Source organism: Argiope bruennichi, chromosome 5, assembly GCF_947563725.1.
Source record: "Argiope bruennichi chromosome 5, qqArgBrue1.1, whole genome shotgun sequence".
NCBI lineage: Eukaryota > Metazoa > Arthropoda > Arachnida > Araneae > Araneidae > Argiope > Argiope bruennichi.
Window position 1 is genome coordinate 93267870 of NC_079155.1, and position 25604 is coordinate 93293473.

The 25604-nt window shown below is 29.3% G+C and overlaps 1 protein-coding gene across 1 annotated transcript in view; it reads right to left on the reverse strand.

Moving 5' to 3' along the window:
• Window positions 1-459: 459 nt before the first annotated feature.
• Window positions 460-25604, reverse strand: part of LOC129968147 (nephrin-like) — a 494644-nt gene continuing 469499 nt past the window's right edge. The window contains exons 19-22 of the mRNA XM_056081964.1: window positions 16867-17021; window positions 15083-15137; window positions 6639-6724; window positions 460-2037 (exon numbers count right to left, since the gene is read on the reverse strand). Coding sequence (XP_055937939.1) covers window positions 1744-2037; window positions 6639-6724; window positions 15083-15137; window positions 16867-17021 — 590 coding nt within the window. The 3' untranslated portion in view covers window positions 460-1743. The remainder of the gene's footprint in view (window positions 2038-6638; window positions 6725-15082; window positions 15138-16866; window positions 17022-25604) is intronic.

Here is a 25604-nt window from a genome sequence, read left to right on the forward strand (position 1 = left end):
TGAAGGAGAGTCTATTACATCCAAAAACGTTATAATCGAATAATTTCTTATGCGAATTCTTTTTTATGCTTATAATTTATTATGACGATAACTTTGTGTCTTTTTCTCTTGAAATTTCATAGCAATGATTGGTGTTCCTACATTCAATATTATAATTTTATGATGATATGTACTTTTACGCCTACATATTTGAATAACATTCATTTCAAAGAAAATGAAAATTTCAATTAATATTTGTTATATAATTTATATATTAACGATGTAGTTGAGAGTGTTTTTTCAATATCTTCAGTAAAATTTAATTTTCAATAATCTTAAACATAATAAACAATCCTGTGATATTATCATTTTTATATCCCGTTTTAAGAATTTGCACGATTTTTAATTAATTATTTGCAAAGTATTTTTAAAAAGATAGTTTTTTTTTTAATTTAAAGTATTTCAACAACGCAGTTGCTTTCTTTTTGAAATTTAATTTAATATTTTGTTACATATAATGCGAAGAACACTAATGATATATTCGCATTGCTTCAACAATCCTTCGAAAAATTGCGATTTACATGAGCCTCTGAGTAAAATCAAAGGAAATATCATATTATCAGAATAATAATAATAATACGTCTTTTTTTGCGTAGAACTCTTCACATTCTTTCATCTTTCATCTAATCAGATTATCAGCGATCTTATGTACATCTATCATTTACTTAGACTACTTTTTCATCACTCCTGCATACGGAATCTCTATTTATTTTGGTCATGTCTTTCGACCTAGATTAGGTATCGCCCTAAGGTTTTATTGATCTGCCATATACGATATCATATCTTACTGGGCTTTCTTAATCATATTAAATGACACCACAGATGGATTTCTTCCTTCTTAACCCCATATGCCATCAGAATTAGTTATATCTACATCTATCTGCCAGTTTTTCTTGAATTCTATACCTTTATCTCTCTGAATTTCTTATCTTTGCTACAGTTTCTCATGCATCAAATTTTCACTCATTCCATCCATTGTTCTCAGTAGCTTAGGAAGGGAAAATGGTATCCGTCATACATTATCTCTTTCATTACGTCTCCCTAGGCTATATTCGATTTTAAAACCTGATTTTACTTCAAAATATCTTCCGAAATTGGCGCCAAAGATATGGATATGCTTCCCTCGTTTCAGTATCTTCTCGTATTCACTACTGATATACATATTTTTTCCTTTTATGTGAATATATATATATATCCAATATTTCTGAAAATGCCTGTATGACTAGCGCAACAGATTTGGATATATCACTGAAGCCTCACATCCGCAATAGTGCCTCAGATTTTTACTTTATACTTGAATATCAACCTTACTATTACACAGGAAATGCATGCCAAGTTTTGCTAGTGGATATCCATATTTTTGTTGCTTTTCACTTGCCACTGGTTTCGTATTTTCTCGAATAACGATCTGACTGCTATAACTGAATTCTCAGACAATTTCATTCCCCGTTTCAATCTTCAGTTCCTTTACACAACTTGAACTAAATACATCACATCCATCAACAGATACAATTCCATCATTAGATATTATTAAAATATAAAATTAAATTAATTACAGCACATTGAATGGGTGTCGTAGTCATTTAGTTGACGTATCAAAAATGCGACATTGTCACAAAATACATGAGCAAACGACATCGGATATGATCCCTCTCCATGAGAGCATGAAACACCAGGAGAAACCTGAACAAGTTTCCCTCAAAGTCATAAAAAGTGACCGTCGAGTGTCACCAGTGAAGACTGGTTCGCACTTGCCTCATGGTGCTTATGAGGAGGGTGGATGACAATTGTCTTTGTCTTCCCCGAAGTCAAGTCCACAGCTGACACCCCTAAGGCCATTGCTGCACCCCCTGGTTTCAGCAAGGGATCGTCTGCGATTAAGGGTGAGGGGGGTATGAACATTGCTGGATCCGCGGGAACTCTTTCGTTGAGCAAGGAACTGCGGCTGATGTCTGCGGTATTGATGTCGATTTCGGAAGTTGTGGAATTGCAGCCATCCTGGAAAGGGATAGGAAGCTTTTAAAAATAAACTCTACATATAGGGAATTTTTATACACCTCAGAATTATTAAACTATTCTGCATTGTTGTAAAAATTATATTTTGCATATAGGGAATTTTTATGCACAACACAATATCAAGAAATCATTCTGCATTGTTGTAAAAAATATATTCTGCATATAGGGGATTTTTATGCACAACACAATATTAAGAAATCATTCTGCATTGTTGTAAAAAATATATTTTGCATATAGGGAATTTTTATGCACAACACAATATCAAGAAATCATTCTGCATTGTTGTAAAAAATATATTTTGCATATAGGGAATTTTTATGCACAACACAATATCAAGAAATCATTCTGCATTGTTGTAAAAAATATATTTTGCATATAGGGAATTTTTATGCACAACACAATATCAAGAAATCATTCTGCATTGTTGTAAAAAATATATTCTGCATATAGGGAATTTTTATACACAACACAATATCAAGAAATTACATTGAATTATTGTTTGCCTTGAGAAAAATATGCCTATTTCTAACAAGGTAATTCTTAAAAATTATTTGATGAGCTTTGACTTTCCGATGAAGTCCAGCATTCATTCTCCTTTCAAATTCAGCTAAATATGGCTAGCTAGTCCTTGTTATGTTATTAAATACTTTACAAGAAACAAAAATAAACTTATTAAAATAACTATCAGACTCAGACACACAAGAACGAATGTTCCTCCTTATTAGTAGTATAGTATGAAAGTGAATAAAAAAAGTATAAGTAAAGTAAAAGTATAAGTGAATTATAAAAGTGATCAAGTGAAAAAAAGAAACGTTCTCGAAACTTTATTGTAACAAATAAATGTATGCATCCTATATTCTATTAAGACGATACATTGAAATGCATGATTTTTTTTTTCTGCTTAGTGCATGGAATTAGAAAACAACATTTTAAATCTGATTAAGTTTTCTCATGATTTGAGCACTTTCTGATGGTTGCATGCTGCCAATGTTTAAAATATAACTCAAAATAAACTATCTAATGCACTTTCGATGAAACAGTATTTCAACTGCAGAGTAAAAATAAAAACAAAATTAACACAAATTATAGATTGTTTTTATAATCCGACAAAAATACTTAATTAAATGGCACACTCATATATTCAATAAATTTTTTTTTAAAAATGTGGAAAAATTAATTTGCAATCAAATCCATTGTGAGAAAATCCCTAAAAGATTGCAGCGATTGAAGTTCCTTGCATAATGCCATTGTTGATTAGCAAAATAAATAAATAAAATAACTGTCTTCTCTTAACAAAACTAAATCAAACTGCCTTAAAAATAATTTTAAAAGAAATTTATAGATAATGAATGAAACCATGTATGATGATGGCTTAGCAAAATGAGTTACAAAAGGTTTAACTATGTCACCAAGTTTATTTTGTGGGATGATAACTTGGATGTGGGATATTTTTCATTTGTTTTATCATCAGTATTTTTTTATGTTTTATCAATTTTCTGTGTTATCTTATGATTAATCGATACTCTGTGTTTTCGATTATTTTAATTTTAATTTTAATTTTTTTTAATAGTGTTCGTGGATTTCCAAGTGAGGAATTAAAATGATTCTTTAACATCTTCAGTCACATACATATATTGCCCAATATTGTATGATATTAAACAAAATGCGGAATATTATATAATATTGAATAATATTGTTTAATAATATTATGTTTATTGTTTAATAATTGTTTGTTTATTGTTTAATAATATTAATTTTATTGTTTAATAATATTATTATAATATATTAATAATATTATGTTTTAATAATATTGTCGAACAATATTGTTTAATATTGTAGCATCTGGGTTTAAGAGGAGGTTCTAAGAGCAGAAAGCTACTTCACGATGGAAATATAAGTGTAAATTTGTTTAAAAAAAGATGAATTAGATTATTTTTTATGTTAAAACTGGGCGACTGCAGAAACCAACAAAAGTTTTGGCATAATTTGATTTTTTTTTAAAAAAATTCTGATGCCCTATTTATTTTCAGTATGTTTAGTATGTCATTTCATTTCAGTTTGCTAAGTATTTAGTTTAATATACTTAATCTTTGAAGTCAAGATTTGGTTTTATTAACAATAAAAGATTTCATTAGATTTTTTCAATATGTAGCACATAATTACAACTAGAAAATTCTTACAGTTTAAATGATACTATCGTACTTAATGCATCATTCACTTTTACCATGGACTAATGAATTAAATAAACACCCGAATAAATATATAACTGAAATCTAAATTTAAAATGCAGTTACTTCTTATTCTATAATTTTACTTTGATTTAATAAACAAAATATTACTATTTAATCGGCTATATACGTATATATCTAAATGTTTCTATAATAAATTCATAATAATTCCCATTATTACTTATTATAGAATTATTTATGTTAATATTTACATTATTAATGCTCTGACTTTTTATTTTATATTTAAATGAAATAAGCAATACTCTATACGAAAGGACTATTTCTTAGGCATATTCCCTTTTGTAAATTTTCTAAAGCATAGTAATGAAATAGATTTTCATTGCGGCGACAAACAGTGCATTATATATTTAAAACTAAAAAGTACCATCTAATAGTAGATAAATAATGTTATTAGATTATTATTTCTTGTATTTAGTATAAAACGAAATATTTGAACAAGCACAATTTATCCATTCCCCTCCGTGAATGACTCTATAACTAAAGAGAACAAGAATATTTTCATAATAAACCTCTTCTTGTGTATAGAACAGCTTAATTACAGAATGGCGAAATAATCCAGGGACACTCAAAAACTGTTCTGAATACTGCGCGTGGACATCACAACCGGAAAGGCATGCTTGACCAACGTCAATGGCTTCGTATCGTTTTAGAAGATCCAATCATTGACGTTTATTGAGGCAGGTCGTATTATCTAGAATAAATACGACTTGTGGTAGGTAAACAAAGCTATGTTTAGAATTATAGGTCTCTTGGCAATGTGTTGCCTCGCCTATTTAGTTAAATAGGAAATACTTGTTAATGAAAGAAGGATGTTAAGTCATAGATAAGATGTATATCCATATATACGACGTAACTATATGTCCATAAGATCTCACTAAATATATCAGAGTATTAATTAGGAATAAGGTTCTGTGAAGTATTTATTATCTGATTCTTAAGTTAAATCGATATATAATTGGCAATATAAATTTATCGATATATATATATATATATATATAATTTATTATACGACAAGTTAAAAATGAAAATAAAGTTATTAAAGGTAAGTTGCTTTTTATAAAATCAGTGAGTCGGATTATAATAAAGATAAGACAATTTGAAGCCAAGATTATTTATTTTAATTTATAAGGAGATATCTGTTCTATTTGTAATTCTCATTCAGTGTTATTTAAGATTTAGGGAAGAGAAAGTGTGATTGGTAAACATAAGAATGATGGGACAACGAGATACTCTCACTCCGATGACGGAACTTGTATCTTTATGAAGGGTAAAAGCATGTATCGTGCTATAATGAAAGCTATGATGCATTCATGATGATGTTAATTTTTATTTCATTGAAGGTTCTTTTATTCAGATAATCCCAGGCTTTTTTTTTTGCCCTATTCTTTCTATAAATCGTATTTTAAAAGTAATAAACTAGGCGAAAATCTGAATATTTTATTTAAAATGTTAGCAACTTCTTCAAAGAAATCATCATAATATAGATAAAAATTCTTGAATATTTGAGAAGCTTAGAATTTATGGAACATTACGAATCTTTTTAGTACATGTTATCAAAAGAGTATTTCTTATAATTAAAACTCTAGGGGATTATAACATTTTAACAGCATTAAATGTCTCTAGATAATTTTATCTCTATTTTCTGTATAATAAAGTTTTTATTTTCAAAGACTGCGACTGATTTAAAATTCTGCCTCAGCATTTCTCTTAAAAAATTTAGACTCTTCAAAATTTGTATATAAGAGACCTTTCTTTATGCATGGAACTGCCGAATCGCCAAGCGGCTCATATTTATGAGAAAGCACCCTAATTGTTTTGAGATCACATAACACTAAAAGGTATATCAATTTAAATGTTTTGACATTTCAAGATACAATTCAATCTGTTAATTAATGTGAGTTCCATACATGTGGTGGTATGCATTAACAAATTCTGATATAGGACTGATAGGTCTCAATTAATATGCTTGTATTATAACAATGATTGTAAGACATTAACACACACACACACACACACACACACACACACACACACACACACACACACACACACACACACACACACACACACACACACACACACACACACACACACACACACACACACACACACACACACACACACACACACACACACACACACACACACACACACACACACACACACACACTACAGTATTCTATTTTCAAGTAGTTTCATAATAATTTTAATTTGTTTCTTAGAAGTTTAAATTATTTATTCCCGAATAGCATCTTAAAATAAACAAATACAATTTAAAAACCTATAAATATTTTTATTTATTTTGTAATACGTAAATCAATAAATAATACTTACTTTTACGTAATTATGACCATTCTTCAAAATATCTGGGCAACTGTTTTCTGCTGAACTCGACCATCTTTGATTGTTTTGATGTGTTCCTAAAATGAATCAAAGAAAGGATTTAATTACATAAAATAAATATGTTGGAAGCTAAGAATCAAGCAATTTGTTGCTATATATATGTAATTTAAATTTTTATTCTGAAATTGCATGCAAGTTGCTTACTATTTTAGCATGTTTGACTTGACAACTCAACTTATTCTCCATTATTTAATGTGTCATTGTACTATCAAAAACAAAAAGGGGCAATTTGGCGATTTTGAACGTATGATTCTCCGACGCTCAAGCCAATATTTTACTATCAGACCGCCATAGTCCTTAAGAGTTAACTCATATAGGGAGGGGGGGGGGGGGAGATAAGTAATTTTCAGTTATCAGGAAATGTCTAGTAATTTTCTTGAAAGTTAGATTTACATAAATTAATCATTTTTACATAGGGAGATGTGTCAAGAATCGAAACATTTATTACTAAATTGTTTACTGTTACAGTTATATAACGGGACATCAAATGCCAGATGTTATACAATGTTATGTTATAACACAAGTCTTCCGGACTATAGCCGGGAATCCAAAATTTCACCATAAAGCTTCCGTGTTCTTTAAAATAGTTATATCACATATTGATTTCTTAGTAATTTGTTTGGAAATCAGTCTTAATTAGATAAGTCAGTTTTTGTAAGACATAGTGTTCGCAAACGTAGCAAAAATATCGCATGACTCTAATATTCACTAACAATAGTTATCCACCGAAAAAAAAAAGAAACCAGATGTTTATTGACACCATGTTATTTCGATTACCTGCTGGATTATAGCTATGGAAGCACAATTAGAATATGCGGAAAACTTTTGTACAGAAACGCATTAAACGCAAGCACGATTCAAGTAAGTAATAATATTTTTTCGCCAAAACAAATAATGGTACTCCATATTGCCTTCTGGTTCAAACGGTTTACATGTCCAAATGTTCCAGTAATGCGCAATGCCTATGATCGATTGCCTGCCAGATTGTAACCGTGGGAGCACATTCATTAGAATATTCGAAATGATTCTATATAGAAACACACTGGCACCAAGTATAATCCAAGCAAGTAATAATTTTTTTGGCCAAAACAGATAATATTAAACCATAATGCCGTCTATTTAAAACGATTTACACATCTGAATGTTCCAGTAAAGCGCTATGCCTATGATAAAATTGATGCCCATGATCGATTACCTGCTAGATTGTAACCGTGGGAGCACATTCATTAGAATATTCGAAATGATTCTATATAGAAACACACTGGCACCAAGTATAATCCAAGCAAGTAATAATTTTTTTGGCCAAAACAGATAATATTAAACCATAATGCCGTCTATTTAAAACGATTTACACATCTGAATGTTCCAGTAAAGCGCTATGCCTATGATAAAATTGATGCCCATGATCGATTACCTGCTAGATTGTAACCGTGGGAGCACATTCATTAGAATATTCGAAATGATTCTATATAGAAACACACTGGCACCAAGTATAATCCAAGCAAGTAATAATTTTTTTGGCCAAAACAGATAATATTAAACCATAATGCCGTCTATTTAAAACGATTTACACATCTGAATGTTCCAGTAAAGCGCTATGCCTATGATAAAATTGATGCCCATGATCGATTACCTGCTAGATTGTAACCGTGGGAGCACATTCATTAGAATATTCGAAATGATTCTATATAGAAACACACTGGCACCAAGTATAATCCAAGCAAGTAATAATTTTTTTGGCCAAAACAGATAATATTAAACCATAATGCCGTCTATTTAAAACGATTTACACATCTGAATGTTCCAGTAAAGCGCTATGCCTATGATAAAATTGATGTCCATGATCGATTACCTGCTAGATTGGAACCGTGGGAGCACATTCATTAGAATATTCGAAATGATTCTATATAGAAACACACTGGCACCAAGTATAATCCAAGCAAGTAATAATTTTTTTGGCCAAAACAGATAATATTAAACCATAATGCCGTCTATTTAAAACGATTTACACATCTGAATGTTCCAGTAAAGCGCTATGCCTATGATATAATTGATGCCCATGATCGATTACCTGCTAGATTGTAACCGTGGGAGCACATTCATTAGAATATTCGAAATGATTCTATATAGAAACACACTGGCACCAAGTATAATCCAAGCAAGTAATAATTTTTTTGGCCAAAACAGATAATATTAAACCATAATGCCGTCTATTTAAAACGATTTACACATCTGAATGTTCCAGTAAAGCGCTATGCCTATGATAAAATTGATGCCCATGATCGATTACCTGCTAGATTGTAACCGTGGGAGCACATTCATTAGAATATGCGAAATGATTCTATATAGAAACACACTGGCACCAAGTATAATCCAAGCAAGTAATAATTTTTTTGGCCAAAACAGATAATATTAAACCATAATGCCGTCTATTTAAAACGATTTACACATCTGAATGTTCCAGTAAAGCGCTATGCCTATGATAAAATTGATGCCCATGATCGATTACCTGCTAGATTGTAACCGTGGGAGCACATTCATTAGAATATTCGAAATGATTCTATATAGAAACACACTGGCACCAAGTATAATCCAAGCAAGTAATAATTTTTTTGGCCAAAACAGATAATATTAAACCATAATGCCGTCTATTTAAAACGATTTACACATCTGAATGTTCCAGTAAAGCGCTATGCCTATGATAAAATTGATGCCCATGATCGATTACCTGCTAGATTGTAACCGTGGGAGCACATTCATTAGAATATTCGAAATGATTCTATATAGAAACACACTGGCACCAAGTATAATCCAAGCAAGTAATAATTTTTTTGGCCAAAACAGATAATATTAAACCATAATGCCGTCTATTTAAAACGATTTACACATCTGAATGTTCCAGTAAAGCGCTATGCCTATGATAAAATTGATGCCCATGATCGATTACCTGCTAGATTGTAACCGTGGGAGCACATTCATTAGAATATTCGAAATGATTCTATATAGAAACACACTGGCACCAAGTATAATCCAAGCAAGTAATAATTTTTTTGGCCAAAACAGATAATATTAAACCATAATGCCGTCTATTTAAAACGATTTACACATCTGAATGTTCCAGTAAAGCGCTATGCCTATGATAAAATTGATGCCCATGATCGATTACCTGCTAGATTGGAACCGTGGGAGCACATTCATTAGAATATTCGAAATGATTCTATATAGAAACACACTGGCACCAAGTATAATCCAAGCAAGTAATAATTTTTTTGGCCAAAACCGATAATATTAAACCATAATGCCGTCTATTTAAAACGATTTACACATCTGAATGTTCCAGTAAAGCGCTATGCCTATGATAAAATTGATGCCCATGATCGATTACCTGCTAGATTGTAACCGTGGGAGCACATTCATTAGAATATTCGAAATGATTCTATATAGAAACACACTGGCACCAAGTATAATCCAAGCAAGTAATAATTTTTTTGGCCAAAACAGATAATATTAAACCATAATGCCGTCTATTTAAAACGATTTACACATCTGAATGTTCCAGTAAAGCGCTATGCCTATGATAAAATTGATGCCCATGATCGATTACCTGCTAGATTGTAACCGTGGGAGCACATTCATTAGAATATTCGAAATGATTCTATATAGAAACACACTGGCACCAAGTATAATCCAAGCAAGTAATAATTTTTTTGGCCAAAACAGATAATATTAAACCATAATGCCGTCTATTTAAAACGATTTACACATCTGAATGTTCCAGTAAAGCGCTATGCCTATGATAAAATTGATGCCCATGATCGATTACCTGCTAGATTGGAACCGTGGGAGCACATTCATTAGAATATTCGAAATGATTCTATATAGAAACACACTGGCACCAAGTATAATCCAAGCAAGTAATAATTTTTTTGGCCAAAACAGATAATATTAAACCATAATGCCGTCTATTTAAAACGATTTACACATCTGAATGTTCCAGTAAAGCGCTATGCCTATGATAAAATTGATGCCCATGATCGATTACCTGCTAGATTGTAACCGTGGGAGCACATTCATTAGAATATTCGAAATGATTCTATATAGAAACACACTGGCACCAAGTATAATCCAAGCAAGTAATAATTTTTTTGGCCAAAACAGATAATATTAAACCATAATGCCGTCTATTTAAAACGATTTATACATCTGAATGTTCCAGTAAAGCGCTATGCCTATGATAAAATTGATGCCCATGATCGATTACCTGCTAGATTGGAACCGTGGGAGCACATTCATTAGAATATTCGAAATGATTCTATATAGAAACACACTGGCACCAAGTATAATCCAAGCAAGTAATAATTTTTTTGGCCAAAACAGATAATATTAAACCATAATGCCGTCTATTTAAAACGATTTACACATCTGAATGTTCCAGTAAAGCGCTATGCCTATGATAAAATTGATGCCCATGATCGATTACCTGCTAGATTGTAACCGTGGGAGCACATTCATTAGAATATTCGAAATGATTCTATATAGAAACACACTGGCACCAAGTATAATCCAAGCAAGTAATAATTTTTTTGGCCAAAACAGATAATATTAAACCATAATGCCGTCTATTTAAAACGATTTACACATCTGAATGTTCCAGTAAAGCGCTATGCCTATGATAAAATTGATGCCCATGATCGATTACCTGCTAGATTGGAACCGTGGGAGCACATTCATTAGAATATTCGAAATGATTCTATATAGAAACACACTGGCACCAAGTATAATCCAAGCAAGTAATAATTTTTTTGGCCAAAACAGATAATATTAAACCATAATGCCGTCTATTTAAAACGATTTACACATCTGAATGTTCCAGTAAAGCGCTATGCCTATGATAAAATTGATGCCCATGATCGATTACCTGCTAGATTGGAACCGTGGGAGCACATTCATTAGAATATTCGAAATGATTCTATATAGAAACACACTGGCACCAAGTATAATCCAAGCAAGTAATAATTTTTTTGGCCAAAACAGATAATATTAAACCATAATGCCGTCTATTTAAAACGATTTACACATCTGAATGTTCCAGTAAAGCGCTATGCCTATGATAAAATTGATGCCCATGATCGATTACCTGCTAGATTGTAGCCATGGATGCACATTCTTTAGAATATTTGGAAAGCTTCTCTATAGAAACACATTCGCAGAAAGTAAAATCCAAGCAAACATACATTTTTTTGGACAAAACAAATGATGCTTTCTGTTTCAATGGTTTTACCCGTCCAAATGTTCCAATAATGCACAATGCCCATGATAAAAGCCTGAATGGAAAATTAGTTAGTTATAGCCCCCTTGCATCACTGCCACAAAGACCCTTCCAGACAACACAGTTGAGGTTTCATCACTTGTTTCCATATTATACTACCTATTAAATTTCTGAGCTCTTTGTAAGTTATAAAACACATTACTACATTCTGTATATTGAATTTCAGTTTAGATTTTTAAGCGATCATTATTGAGTTACTTGAGTTGAATTCGGAAAAAAAATATATCCACAATTTTCTTTGAAAAATATGAATTATTTTCTCTGAAAAAAAAGACTCATTTGGTAATTTGTTGCCTTTATTTTGCATTTCCACCAATATAAGTATTTTAATCCTTGAAAATTAGTTTAAACAATAACAAAATAGTAAAAAAAAATATTTATGATGGAGAAAAGGCTATTTACTTTAAAAGATAAACATCCTTAATAAGAATAACGAATTGAGACGATGAATATTATTTTCGAATTGTTTTTTAATTGCATTAACTTTTTTTTTATGATTTTCATGTTATTTTTCAGTAAATGAATATCTACTAACATCTGAAATTAAGATTAATTCAGTACTCATTTTTTATCGTTATTTTAATGTAAAAAGAACTAATAATTTAGTTAGAAACATGAAAAGAATTAAATAAATAAACAAAACAGTACCAAAATAATTTTCATTAAATTGAACAAAAAAAAAAAAAAAGAATATACAAGAAAATGTACCAATTACTGATGAAGTAAAATTATGAATATATTTTTAATTACATAGCATATTTAGAAGCAAAATAAACTCATTTTCTTTTTAATGTTATTAAATATATAGTTAAGCATACCACATACATACAAACTATCTCTAAAGCAAAAAGAAAATTAATTTAAATTAAAGAAATAATTGGAAATAAATATTTTAAAAAGTAAATAATCAGTAAAATTTTTATTTATTGCAAAAATAAAACAAAATATTTGCTTATTTCCACTTGAGTGTAAAAAAAAAAGTATGAGTAAAATTATTCTAATAAACTATATTTAACAAAGCTCTATGAAAATAAAAATTCTATTATTTGAATTCCGAACAAAACAATGTATCACTTTTTTTTTCGTGCCTAAATATAAGCTAATAGACCTCTACTCTAGAGATGCATTTCTTTTGTTAAAAATATTCTATCATTCTTCGAACGAAACGAAACAAAGTGTTAAAAGTACAATAAAAATTAATAATTTATTCGATAAAACCCGAAAAAGCTCCTTTTTCGCATTGGTTTCAACCGCTGAAAAGATTTTGTGGATCATGAAATGGATTTTTTTCCCTCATTATTATTATTTTTCTATTTCATAATCTTTCGAGGAAGATATTCCCAGAGCTGTTAATCTGCAGTAATTTGCATATAAATGGCTTAGGCTTTGAAAATTCTCTTTTATACGATCACAAAGAATTTGACATCGCTTTAAAATCACAAAGGAACACCTCTTGTGGAAGAAATTTTAATTATCTTTTCGTTGAGGTTTTTAATCATGAAGTTTGAAAGTACTTTTTAGATGTGGTGCGCAGAGTAGTTTAGTATTTAAATCCCGTCGAAGTTCTTTTAAATTTTTTTTTCTGCTTTTCGATCATATATACTTAATGAGATTGGAGACATGGCAGGGAATTTCAAGCTAAATTCGAGCTAAAAATGATTTATCGTTATTATAAAGCGTTATGCAAAGAAGAATGTATTTAGAAATTTTTAGATTTTTTTTATACTCAAAAAAATAAATAAATAAAGGAATCGGTTTATTAAAAAAAATTGCATATGTATGCAAACTTATAATAATTAATCCTTTTAACCTGCAGCAATTTTCCTATTTCTAATCATCATAAAACCATAAGCTATTTTTAGTCACTGCTTATATTGAAGCTTGCTAATGCAAATACATTGATATAAACATGAATGACTTTTCATCCGCAATTTCAATATTTTACTAATTACCTGTGGCGATCAATTTGTTTACTTGAGATATAGACTTTTCATATTGTTAAACTACAAGTAATGAATAAAAAACTATTAATATTGTAAAATTTTATTATTTGATAAGGTGAAAAATGTGAAATTGATGAAAACATCTACACTAAATTACTGCGTATGAAATGAAAAAGAGATATAATTAAGGAATAAAAGAAGTGGAAATTCTAATTAGATATTAACGTAAAACAATAGTTTTTTTTTGTGAAAGCAAGCGACTGACTGCATTGTTCCACATTATAATAAAATTAGTCTGAATTTCATTATGACAGTGTAAGCTCTGTTACAGATTGTGCATCAAATTAAAATTTAAAACTTTATTAAAATCAGTAAGAAATTGTACAGAAATGGTGTTGATGTACATATAAAGTTTTTTTTTAAATTTTAAAATAGTTTAAATTAGAGTTTTTGAGATATTTTTTTGAAGACAGATATCTTTGGAATCTTCCGTTACAGGAACTATTTATTTGGATATGCTGCAGTTGTTCGTAGCGCTTCAATTAGAAGAATGCCAAACAATTTATCAACAAGATGGTGCTCCGCCACATTGGGTAATTCCTGATTATAAAATCCTCGATTCAATGTTTTCCAGCCGATTGTTTGGAAGGGAATATCCTAAAGCATGATCTCACATTTTCTGGCCGTAACTCCGTTAGATTTTTTTCTCTGTGAGTATGTCAAAGACAATACTCACACGGCAACACTAGCCTCCGAAATGGACATATTAAAGGGAAGAATAATGGATGATATATCATTGGTAATAATCGATGTGGTGTCGAATATCTGAAGCGCAATTGAATATCGCATAGATATGCTCTGAGTTTTGAAATATATACGTTGAGGTGTATTGACATCTTGGAAAATAAACTGTTTGGAATAAAGTTCAAAATATAAAAAAGAAGTATGTCTTTATTTGCCATACTTTTTTATTGATTTTTTTTATCTTCGCAAACTTAATGAATATCCTTTATATGCATATGTTTACGGTATTTGTAATATTTGATTATCTAGAGCTACTTACTATGAAGCATCTAAAAAAAAATATAGATTAATTTACTTACGAGGTGGAACTTTAGGTTCAATTTTTGAGCTTTTGCTTGGTTCAGCTTCCTGTTTCTGTAATGTAAGAAATAGAGTATTTTATACAATTTTATGTCTTATATATAATATATACACATACAAAGATTGTTATGCTTCAGACATAAAAAAAAAGGAAAAATTATATGAAACATGGATTTAAAATTATTATTTATATTTTGAAACTGGATTAATATGAAATCCTTTGAATGTAAATGATTTATTCAAGTCCCCGATCTTTCGCTGTAGTTAGAAATATTTTGGTAGTTACAGTATTATTTTTGCAAATGAGCAATCACAAGTTATTATTTTAGGGTATATAAGCAAAGTTCAATCTTATTAATATGCTGGCTTTGAATATTTTCTTAAGACAAATCAATCAACAAAATTGCTACAGAAACTATAAATTATTTTATTATTTTCTACATGTATGAAATATATTTATGGTAAAACCACAAGCAATGAGTTGATTTGGAATCACATCTGTAGTCAAGATTAATTAACTCTTTAAATGGCCATTTTTTTCTTGTCATATTAGGCTTGAAATTAGAATAAGAAAAAGGATTTATTTAGCTTATTAGATAAATTTAATTTGATTAATTAATTAATTCGAATAATTAATAATTAAGTAACAAATCAAAAAACATCATTTTGTGTGAGATAAAGAACTGAAATATCTAAGTTTCTGTCTTTCTAAAAAAATTTGTCAGAACTTAAGACAACCTACATAATTTCATACAAAGATTGATAAATTTGGTGGGAAGCATACTTCCCACGGCCCTAGAAAGGGTTCACATAATTTGGTGATTTATTATTCGGTACAGAAAAGGTTTTAGTGCAAACCTAAATTATCACAGATGATATAAATACAAGGAAAATCAACTTCTTCCACTTAACATAAAGCTACTCGTTTTGATAGCCACCTATTTGACTATCTTATTAATGGTAATAATTTAATAAGCTGCATCTTATCAGCTGAAAAAAAGTACTATAAAAATACAATTAAAAAGTACAAAAGGTTAAAAAGTGCAATTTTTATCTTCTTTTAAAAGTTGTTTATTGAAACCAATATCAGGAGATACATTTTTCCCACAAGGCTGAAAGCAGGGGGGAAAACACTACACAGAGGGGATGGATTCAGAAATCATTCAAAACAGGAATCTGCCAGATCTAGCTGAACAATCGTTTCCTTTAGGCATTGTTTTTCATTGCATTGCTGCAGCTTAACGTATTAAAATTACGAATATTAGAATATGAGAAATATGGGAAAACCATGTCGAATTGTAAAGCAAATTACTAATAGAAAATATATCAATTAATTAGAATTCAAATAATTTACATTTATTACTTGTATATGTATACATGTACAAAATAAAAATAAACCTGTATATATTGATAGCTTTTTGGAATTGAAGGAATGCAATTAATTAATTATATGGAAGAATGCGTGTGCACTTATTCTAATTTTTTTATATTAATTTTTTCGTAAAATTTTAACCCTATATTTATCGTTTTATAAAATTTTATTAATTAAAGAACTTAAATTATAAGCCATTTTTAATGAAATTTTATTATATTTTAAGGTAACTTTTATAATTTTATGCAAAAAAACAAACAATATTTGTTAAGGAATCTGAGTTTTAAAGAAAAATGCTTCTGTTGCATTTAATAAGATAAACACTAGACTGATTGAAAGAAATTTTAAATCTTGTATAAAATAAATATAGACTTTTTAAGATTAATGATTTATAGATCATCGTTATTTTACCATTATTTCTTTCATTAGTATGTCTTCGTGAAATGTCTCTTCCACATCATTCAAGGGGCTTCTTAGTGCTTCACCATTTATAGTGTCATGGTACTTATCCCTAGAATACATACTCGAATCGTATGGTGGACCCTTAGCTTCGGAGACGGGATACCCTAAAATAAAAAAAAAAACAGAAAATTTTTTGATGAGAATAAAAATTGGTTTTTTTATTTTTTTTTCTTGTTTAAATTAATATTTCTTGAGTATCTAAGGAAGATGTTCGAGTAATCAATACATGAATTCGTAAATATATGAAAAACACTACATGTATTCAATGTCACATATAAAAATAAATGTATTTGTAAATAAACGTGAAAATATTACATGCAATTAATGATGAATGTAGAAGCATATATTCGCTGACAGATACAAATATATATATATATATATATATATATATATATATATATATATATATATATATATATATATATATATATATAGATAGATAGATAGATAGATACTTGAATAAATAATACATGTATTCATTAATTCCTGTAGTAAAAAATATTATATGTATTCATTGATGAAATTTTTATATGATACTATACATATATTCATAATACACGTATATAATCATTCTCTGTAGTCATCGATAGTTGCAGAATAATATGCTGATTGATACATGTAGAAAATATCATGTTTTCATTGATAAATGTACCAACGATATACAATTGGTAAAAAAAGTTTCCGTATGCAGCTATGACTGTTAATAAAAGTTTAATTTTTGGCACAAAATATTTTGTTACGAAAATGAAAATTTTCAAATTGGTTTAACACAATTTCCTTTATTATTTATGAATATTATAAAGGAGAAAATATGAAGAAAATTAAATACTTTAATTGAAAGAATAAAAAAATGCCAGTAATAAGGAACAAAAAATGTTTCCGTACGGTATTTACATAGTACATGAAAAACCTTTTTTTATGCTGACCAACTTGCATTTAATGATCGAAAGGCCTTCCTTTGGCCTTTTTCTCTTCTCTCAAATGTTGTGGCATAACCCCCATCAGATTTTTTTGTTGTTTCTGGAGAAATACTACTCCAAATGTCTTGAATGACCCTTTTGAGTTCAACCTTGTTTTTTATGTCATATTTTTTTAGTTCACGACCGATTTCTTCCAATAAATGTATTATAAGGACTAAATCGGGAGACTGGGGAGGGCTATGAAGCTGTTTCTTAACATGATAGAGACATTAATCTTGACAAATCTTGGAGGTGTGCCTAGGATCGTTGTCCTGTTGAAAAGTAAAGTCCATTCGAAGGGACAGTTTTTCTGCATTGGTTAAAGTATTTTGTTTTAGAATGTCAAGATGCATGTACCTATCCATATTTCGTCTAAAATACATAAATTACCGACACCAGCAGCACTTATATACCCTCATACCATGTTCCAACCATCACCGTGCTTCACAGTTCCACATAAGTTCTTAAGTTATATATGCTGTTTTGATTCCCTCCAGATCATAACTCGACCATCTGACCCACAGATATTAAATTTTGATTCATCACTAAAAAGCACCGATTCTCAAAAAGATAGAGGCTTGCTTATATGCTTCTTTGTAAACTCGAGACTCTTTTTCTGTAGCAGAGACTTGTAACAGGTTTCTTACGGACCCCACATCCATTATAACCTTTTTTTTAAATGACATTTCTCACAATTTAAGATGCGAATTTAATGTTGTAATTAGCCATTAAATCAGTTACAAGTTGAAATACACTAATCCGAGGGATTATCTTGCACCTTACACATGATATTTCTTTTATGCAAGCTATTTAATTTCGGAGTTCATCCGGATTGATTTCTATCCTCAAATTTTTACACATTACTGTATCTTTTAATAATATACTGCACTGTAGACTTTGGTTTGTAAATCATTTCACTGATTTTTTTCATAAATAATCCATTTTTTCGCAACCGAATCACTAACTCTCAAATGGATTTCTGAATTTCCATTTTAAGACGACAACGAAACATTGGAATTAAACAACTGTTGTCATGTCGTATTCTTCACTCTGACAAACCATCAAACTTCGAATATTTACTGTGGATTAGTTGTAGAGCACGTCAGGAGGAATTTGCATATTACGTATGGAAACTTTTTGTTGCATGATACTTCGTCATTTATCTTAAAAATTGCAAACGAACTTGCTGAGTTTTGTAAAAAAGGGAAATTTATTATGAAACTCCCTTTTAAAGACTCGTAATAACGATATATAAGTAGTTTATAAAGATAAAAAACAAAGATTAGAAATTATGCTAGTTTATTTTTATTTTAGTCTTCCATACGGAAACGTTTTTTACCCATTGTATGTATTTAAAGATACATGTAGAATTGCATTCAGAAATATATGCAGGATCAAAGCATATAGAAAGGAAACATGTAGGAAACAATACATGTATTCATTGATATAAGCAAATATAGCATATACATTTATAAATAAATGTATATACATACATGTATACATTTATAAATGTATATACATAAATGTATACATTTATAAATGTATATACATACATGTATACATTTATAAATGTATATACATAAATGTATACATTTATAAATGTATATACATAAATGTATACATTTATAAATGTATATACATAAATGTATACATTTAGTATAATATTATGCATTATACATACATTTATTTATAAATAAATATATGTAGATATATTTATTTTAAATAAATGCATGTAAATATATTAAAACTAACTCTTTAATTCCATGACTATGCCCAGTAAATTCGTATTGGATAAACTGATGTTCAAATTATTTATATCAAATCATCAGTCAATTTCATTTTGAAATCATTATGCATTTATTGAAAAAAAAAGTGGTTTGAGAAAACAGTTTAAGGCACTACGCAATTCAATTTTGGATAACATACGCAGATGCATTTACCATCAATTTATTGATTTCGTTTTGCTCAAAACTTCTGTTGTTGTTGTTGTTTCTTATGGCACTTACCACGGACAAACCCGCTGTTTTTGAAGACAGCCGATTTAAGCAGGTGGGGGAGCGCCTCTTGTTTTTATCGTAGAGCCATCTTGGGCCAAGAGTAAGACTTGACAACTCACGCATCTCTCATTCGCTTGCACAACCCCTTTTTACAGGAGGGCACATTCACACATCTCACATATAGAACAGGAAGAACAACCATGCCCAAACCGAGACTCGAACCCGGGACGTCCAGATCACAGGGAAGACGCGCTACCCCTATGCCAGGACGCCGGCTCAAAACTTCTTGATTGTAAGATTGTCAATATGGGTGATAATGTTAAAAAACTATTGGGTTCATCTTTTTCTGCCATTTAATGAACGTTGTAAACAGCGAGGTAGAAGACGCATGTAATTCCGAGTCTGACTGGAATAACTTCGAGTGCACGAATTAAAATTTTACTTTATTATTATTTGTGAAATGAACGCTGTGGCATTTAATATAATAATAAAATATAATGAGTAAAAAATATGAAGATGAAGTTTATTCGTGAAAAAACCTGAGATCGAATATGTTTAAATATTAAAGCTATTTTATTTATAAAAGTAAATTATGTGTAAGTATGATATTTTCCAAAGGTTGTGAAAGGTTATTGAAAAAATTAACATTCTATTAAATTTCTATTGAATAAAATATTTTTTCTTTAAAAAATGAGTTTCAATACTATAGTATTCAGTTTCAAAATGATAGTAGGTTTTAAAATTTTTCAGAATAAACTTTTAGGAAATGAAAAATTTAGATTGTAGTATGTAGAATTAGAATAATAAATTTAAAAGTTTGTTGTTTGTTTGTTTGTTTCTTATGGCACTTGCCACTGACAAGCCCGCTGTTACGAAGACAGCGATTTAAGCCTGAGGGGGACGTCTCTTATTTTTTATAGCAGCGCCAACTAGGGCCAAGAGTACGACTTTGCCACTCACGCATTATTCATTCGCTTGCACAACCCCTTTTTACAGGAGGGCACATTCACACATCTCACAGATAGAACAACAGAAGAACAACCATGCCCAAACCGGGACTCGAACCCGGGACGCCCAGATCACGGGGAAGCCGCGCTACCCCTATGCCAGGACGCCGGCAAATTTAAAAGTAAAACAATCGATAATAAAGCAAATAGCAATCGGAAAAAAAGTGTCTCTCGCCTTATTTTTAATACATAAAGGTGAAATTTTAAGTTAAATTATTTTATATCTTAAGAATATAACAAAATATTCCACTTTTTAAAATAAATATTCTCTTCTATTTATTACAGCATGAAGCATGTAGATTATTAGCAATTCCTATTCGAATTTCGACATAGAAATCTAGAGACAGTTAAAATTTACAATCATCATCATCTACCTAGCACATTTAAACATAAAATACACAAACTGAAATTCAAATAAGTTAAATTACGCTTGTTTCTTTTCTTTTTTAAAACATTATAATGAAAGTAATATATTTTAAATACGAACAATGTATCACCATTCACCATTACACCAAACAATCTGGATTTATTTTGTAACATGTGTCTTCATTTCAACAGTTTTTTTATCTATTGTTTCCCATTCACATTTCAGAAACAAGTGGTAGCCATGAAATACGTTAAAGTAATTTATTTGCAGCCAATTTTCTTCTACATTAAACCGCAAATGCAAGCCGATTCCGCAACTTATTGTTTCAGAAATTGCAAAACAAGCGATTTATTGCTCCTATTGTTATGAAGATGGTAATAGTAGAAACATTTTATGCTGCTGCTTCTTCAGCTTTTGGTTGGCGTAATGGAATATGCACCATCGCGTGGAAGAGCTCTTTTCATATTAAAAATTCTTTCTTAAGAATATTGTTTTCTGTTGCAGCGTGGTTTATATTGCAAAAGTTTTTCTTTGTTAAAGAAAAAGAATATGTTTCGGTTTGTTTTCGAGGAAACTAATTAATGTGAGTAATATGGGTTGAAAGTATATCGGGAGGATTCGGTCCAAAAGAAATTAAGAATAAGAGAAGGAAAAGCGTCTCAGATATTAGCGATTAAAATAATGACGCCTGGTCTGAAATAAGTAGTGTTTTTTTTTTCATGCACACTCTGAAAACTTTTTATTATCTTTCCGTCTTACCTTATATAAAATTTAAGGAATTTTTATTTATTCAGTGATTTAAAGAATGTGTAAATTCCAGAAACATCTATTAAAATCATGTATTTAAAAAAAGCAGCTATCTGACAATAATTTATAATGTTGCTGATTATCATTCCTGAAACGTCCACAGACTAATTAAAAATTTAAGAACTGTAAGTACTTAAGTTCAAAATTTTAATAAATAAGAAAACTTAATAAACATTTTATAAAATTTATGTTAAGAAAAATAATCTATATAATTAAATTTAACAAATTATTTTCAATGAGCTCCTATTTACTAAATGTCCTATGCAGTACAACAAAATAAATGGATTTTAATACAAAAAAATTATACATAAAATGATTCAAAATTATAAAATTGCAAACAAGAAAACTACATTTCGGATTTCGAAACGGAAATATTAAAAACTTGACGCACATAAAATGCAGGTACATGCCGAGAAAAGAAATGTTAGATTTTTAAAATAAATAAATCTTAAATTCAATTTGCACTCTCTTTAAAATTTCACTATATTATAATATTGTATATTAAATAATTTTGCAAAACTATTTAATATATATTACAATGTGAACAATTTGCAATTTAATATACATATACAATGCAATGTTATATATATATATATATATATATATATAATATACAATACATAATGTAATATTATTTAATCTATATTAAAACATACGCGGGCTATAATGAAATAAATAATTTAATTAAAAAAAAACGTTAACCCTTTGAGGGGTGGTGCGACAACTTCTATTTCACCTTTTAATTATTTTTCAAAATAAATTTATCCTTTTTATTTTTTTACTAAAATCGTATTAATGGATATTTATAGGTTCCTTATATTTAAAAAAAACCTAAATCACATTTAAAATTAATTAGAATATCTTAAAAATAATTTTCAATTCTTGCAGTTTCGAGTGACGAAATTCCTTAAATCTGAAATGATGGAAAAAGGCTTTGTCAAAATACATTTTAAGATTCAATGTTATCAAAAAGGCAATTTCCTTATCAATTAATAAAAAAACAAAATGTAAAAAATCTTAATGAAATGAATAAATTGCATTCCGTGAATAAATTAATGATAGAGGTCGTTTTTAGGTAATTCTAGCGATGCATTTGGGTATTCTGCAACTTCAAGAAATAGTTATTGCAGGCTCTACTTTTAATAGCTGGTCAATTTTGTTTCACATTTCAGCCGTTTTAGCTCTTTAATAAATATTATTTATATTACTTTTTATTTTAATAATTTTGTGAATTTTTATTGGTTTTATTTACTCTTGTAACTCTGAACTACTTTGCATTTACATCTGCACACAATATTATTGAAGCAGATTATTTTTGTTTTTAAATATTCTAATAATAAAAGGAATGCAACGAAGCATATTAAAATCTGATCACTTATCTATATCTATATAAAGTTAACATACGTAACACAAAAAAAAAAATCATTCATATTATTTTTATCAAATGACAATAATCAAATATAAGCAACTCATCACACGAATGTTTCAGACTCTTCCTTGAACGTTTTTACAGCATCTTTTGATTTAAGCTTCACTTAGCTAATGGATGAAGTTACTAAATATTATTCGGATTCTCCATGTAAGCAAAAATTCTATTCAGTCACAGGAAAGAATATGTAAAAGAAATCGATATTATTGAAATAGGTACCCAGCAAAATTTAATCGAGCGTTAAAATAAGCTTAGCTGTTGCCAAGTAAATAATTGCTACGACTTACCAGTGGAAATTTATGTTCAAATTTTCCAAAACAATTATCTTACAAAAATTTTATTGCATTATTTTAAAGTTTTAAAAATACAGTTTTTAATGATATCAAAATTTTATTTCAGTACACATTTCAATTTATTTTTAATAATTTTTTAAAAAATAATTTGGCACATAATTTGTTTTTAATGCTGTGGTGAAATTCAAATTCTTTTATCAAAGCATTCAATCTCTCGCTTTTGACAATATTAATATTTGTTTTCTTTGGACATTCATTCCAAAGTAGTATTTTCAAATGCGTTTTTATTTCGAAGCATTTACACCTTTTAATTTGCACACACAGTAATTTATAATAGACTTATTCAATTAAAGTCACATCATTCACTCGTATTAAAGAAGAAGGTCATATTTAAAAAAGTTACATTCCGTATTAATTGTTTAATAGCCTAAAAATTCAAAAACGTGGGTGGAAGACAATCTGCTTTTTATATATGGTGTTTAGTCAGATTTCTGCCTCTAGTATATCTGTTATAATGGTTATTCTACTTCTTAGTCAGACTTTTGATTCTATTTGGCTATAATGCTCTTGTTGTCTAAGAATTGCAATAACATGCAATACCACTATTGCAAATAGAAAATGGTCGCACTTTCTTGTTATACTAAGTCATTAGCTTCTGGCCTTCGTTAGATATACCAAACCAAGTTTTTGGCAAACAGAAGATGGTCGCACTTTCTTGTTATACTAAGTCATAAACTTTTGGCCTTCGTTAAGTATATTACACCATCTCATTAGATATATTTAGTCACTTATACTTAGGAATGATTGATACTTTTTCTATTTATTTACCGAATATTCAATGGAACTCTCTCCCTTGATCATTTTAACAAGTTACATTTTTGTTTAACTTAATGTGACGTAGTTTTGCTTGTGCCAAATAAACATATTGATAATTTGATGATTTATAATATTCTGTCTAAAAACAGTTATAGAAATCAAAACAGCGTCGTTTTCAAGTTGGAACCTCTATTCATTAGTATCACGTCAATTAATTAAAAAAAATAATTTTCCTATATTTCTGTAGTGGAATTCTTATTTAATATGAATTATCTGAATGTATTTTGGGTGTATTTTTAATAAAATATGTGCGTTATAATTTAAAAGCACCTGGATTGTATAATTTATCATTAGTTCTTACTTTATATATTGAGAAGAAAATGATTGATATAACTAGCATTTAATCTTTGAATCATTTAAGAGTCCCCCCCTCTTTATATGCTTGTATAAATTATGACCATAAAAATAACCTTGCTTATTTGGGAGAAAGTGCAGATAAAATCAGAATGGAAGCAAATTTCTCATGAATACTTAAAAAAAATCAAGAAAAGAGGAATTACACAAAGGTGGAAACTATGTCAGAAGCTTCCTGTTAAGTAGATTAGCGCTCCATAAACATTGCACGTGAATTAGAGAGCTCTAATGTTGATTAATAAGCAATTATTTTCTTTAATTTCAGACTTCCTATAATTATTTTCTGTGTGTGTATATTTGATCATACAAATGTTAAGGAATTTTGAATAATCCATTCTTTTCTGGCGCTTTAACCTATTTTTGCTCCGACAGTGCAAAAATTTTCTTATCGATGATCTACGCAATTCTTTTCTTCGGAATGCCTCTTCTGTGCCTTTCCCAGTCAGTATATGAAATTTGGTCCAATCGTCAATAAATTTAATTGAAGTCTTTAAATTGAGAGGAACCAGTTTTGTGACAAATCTGTACTTTCAAAAAATGATGCGTTCCGTACATTGCTGTATTGTATATTTAAGAAAAAGTGACATTTTGGACATTG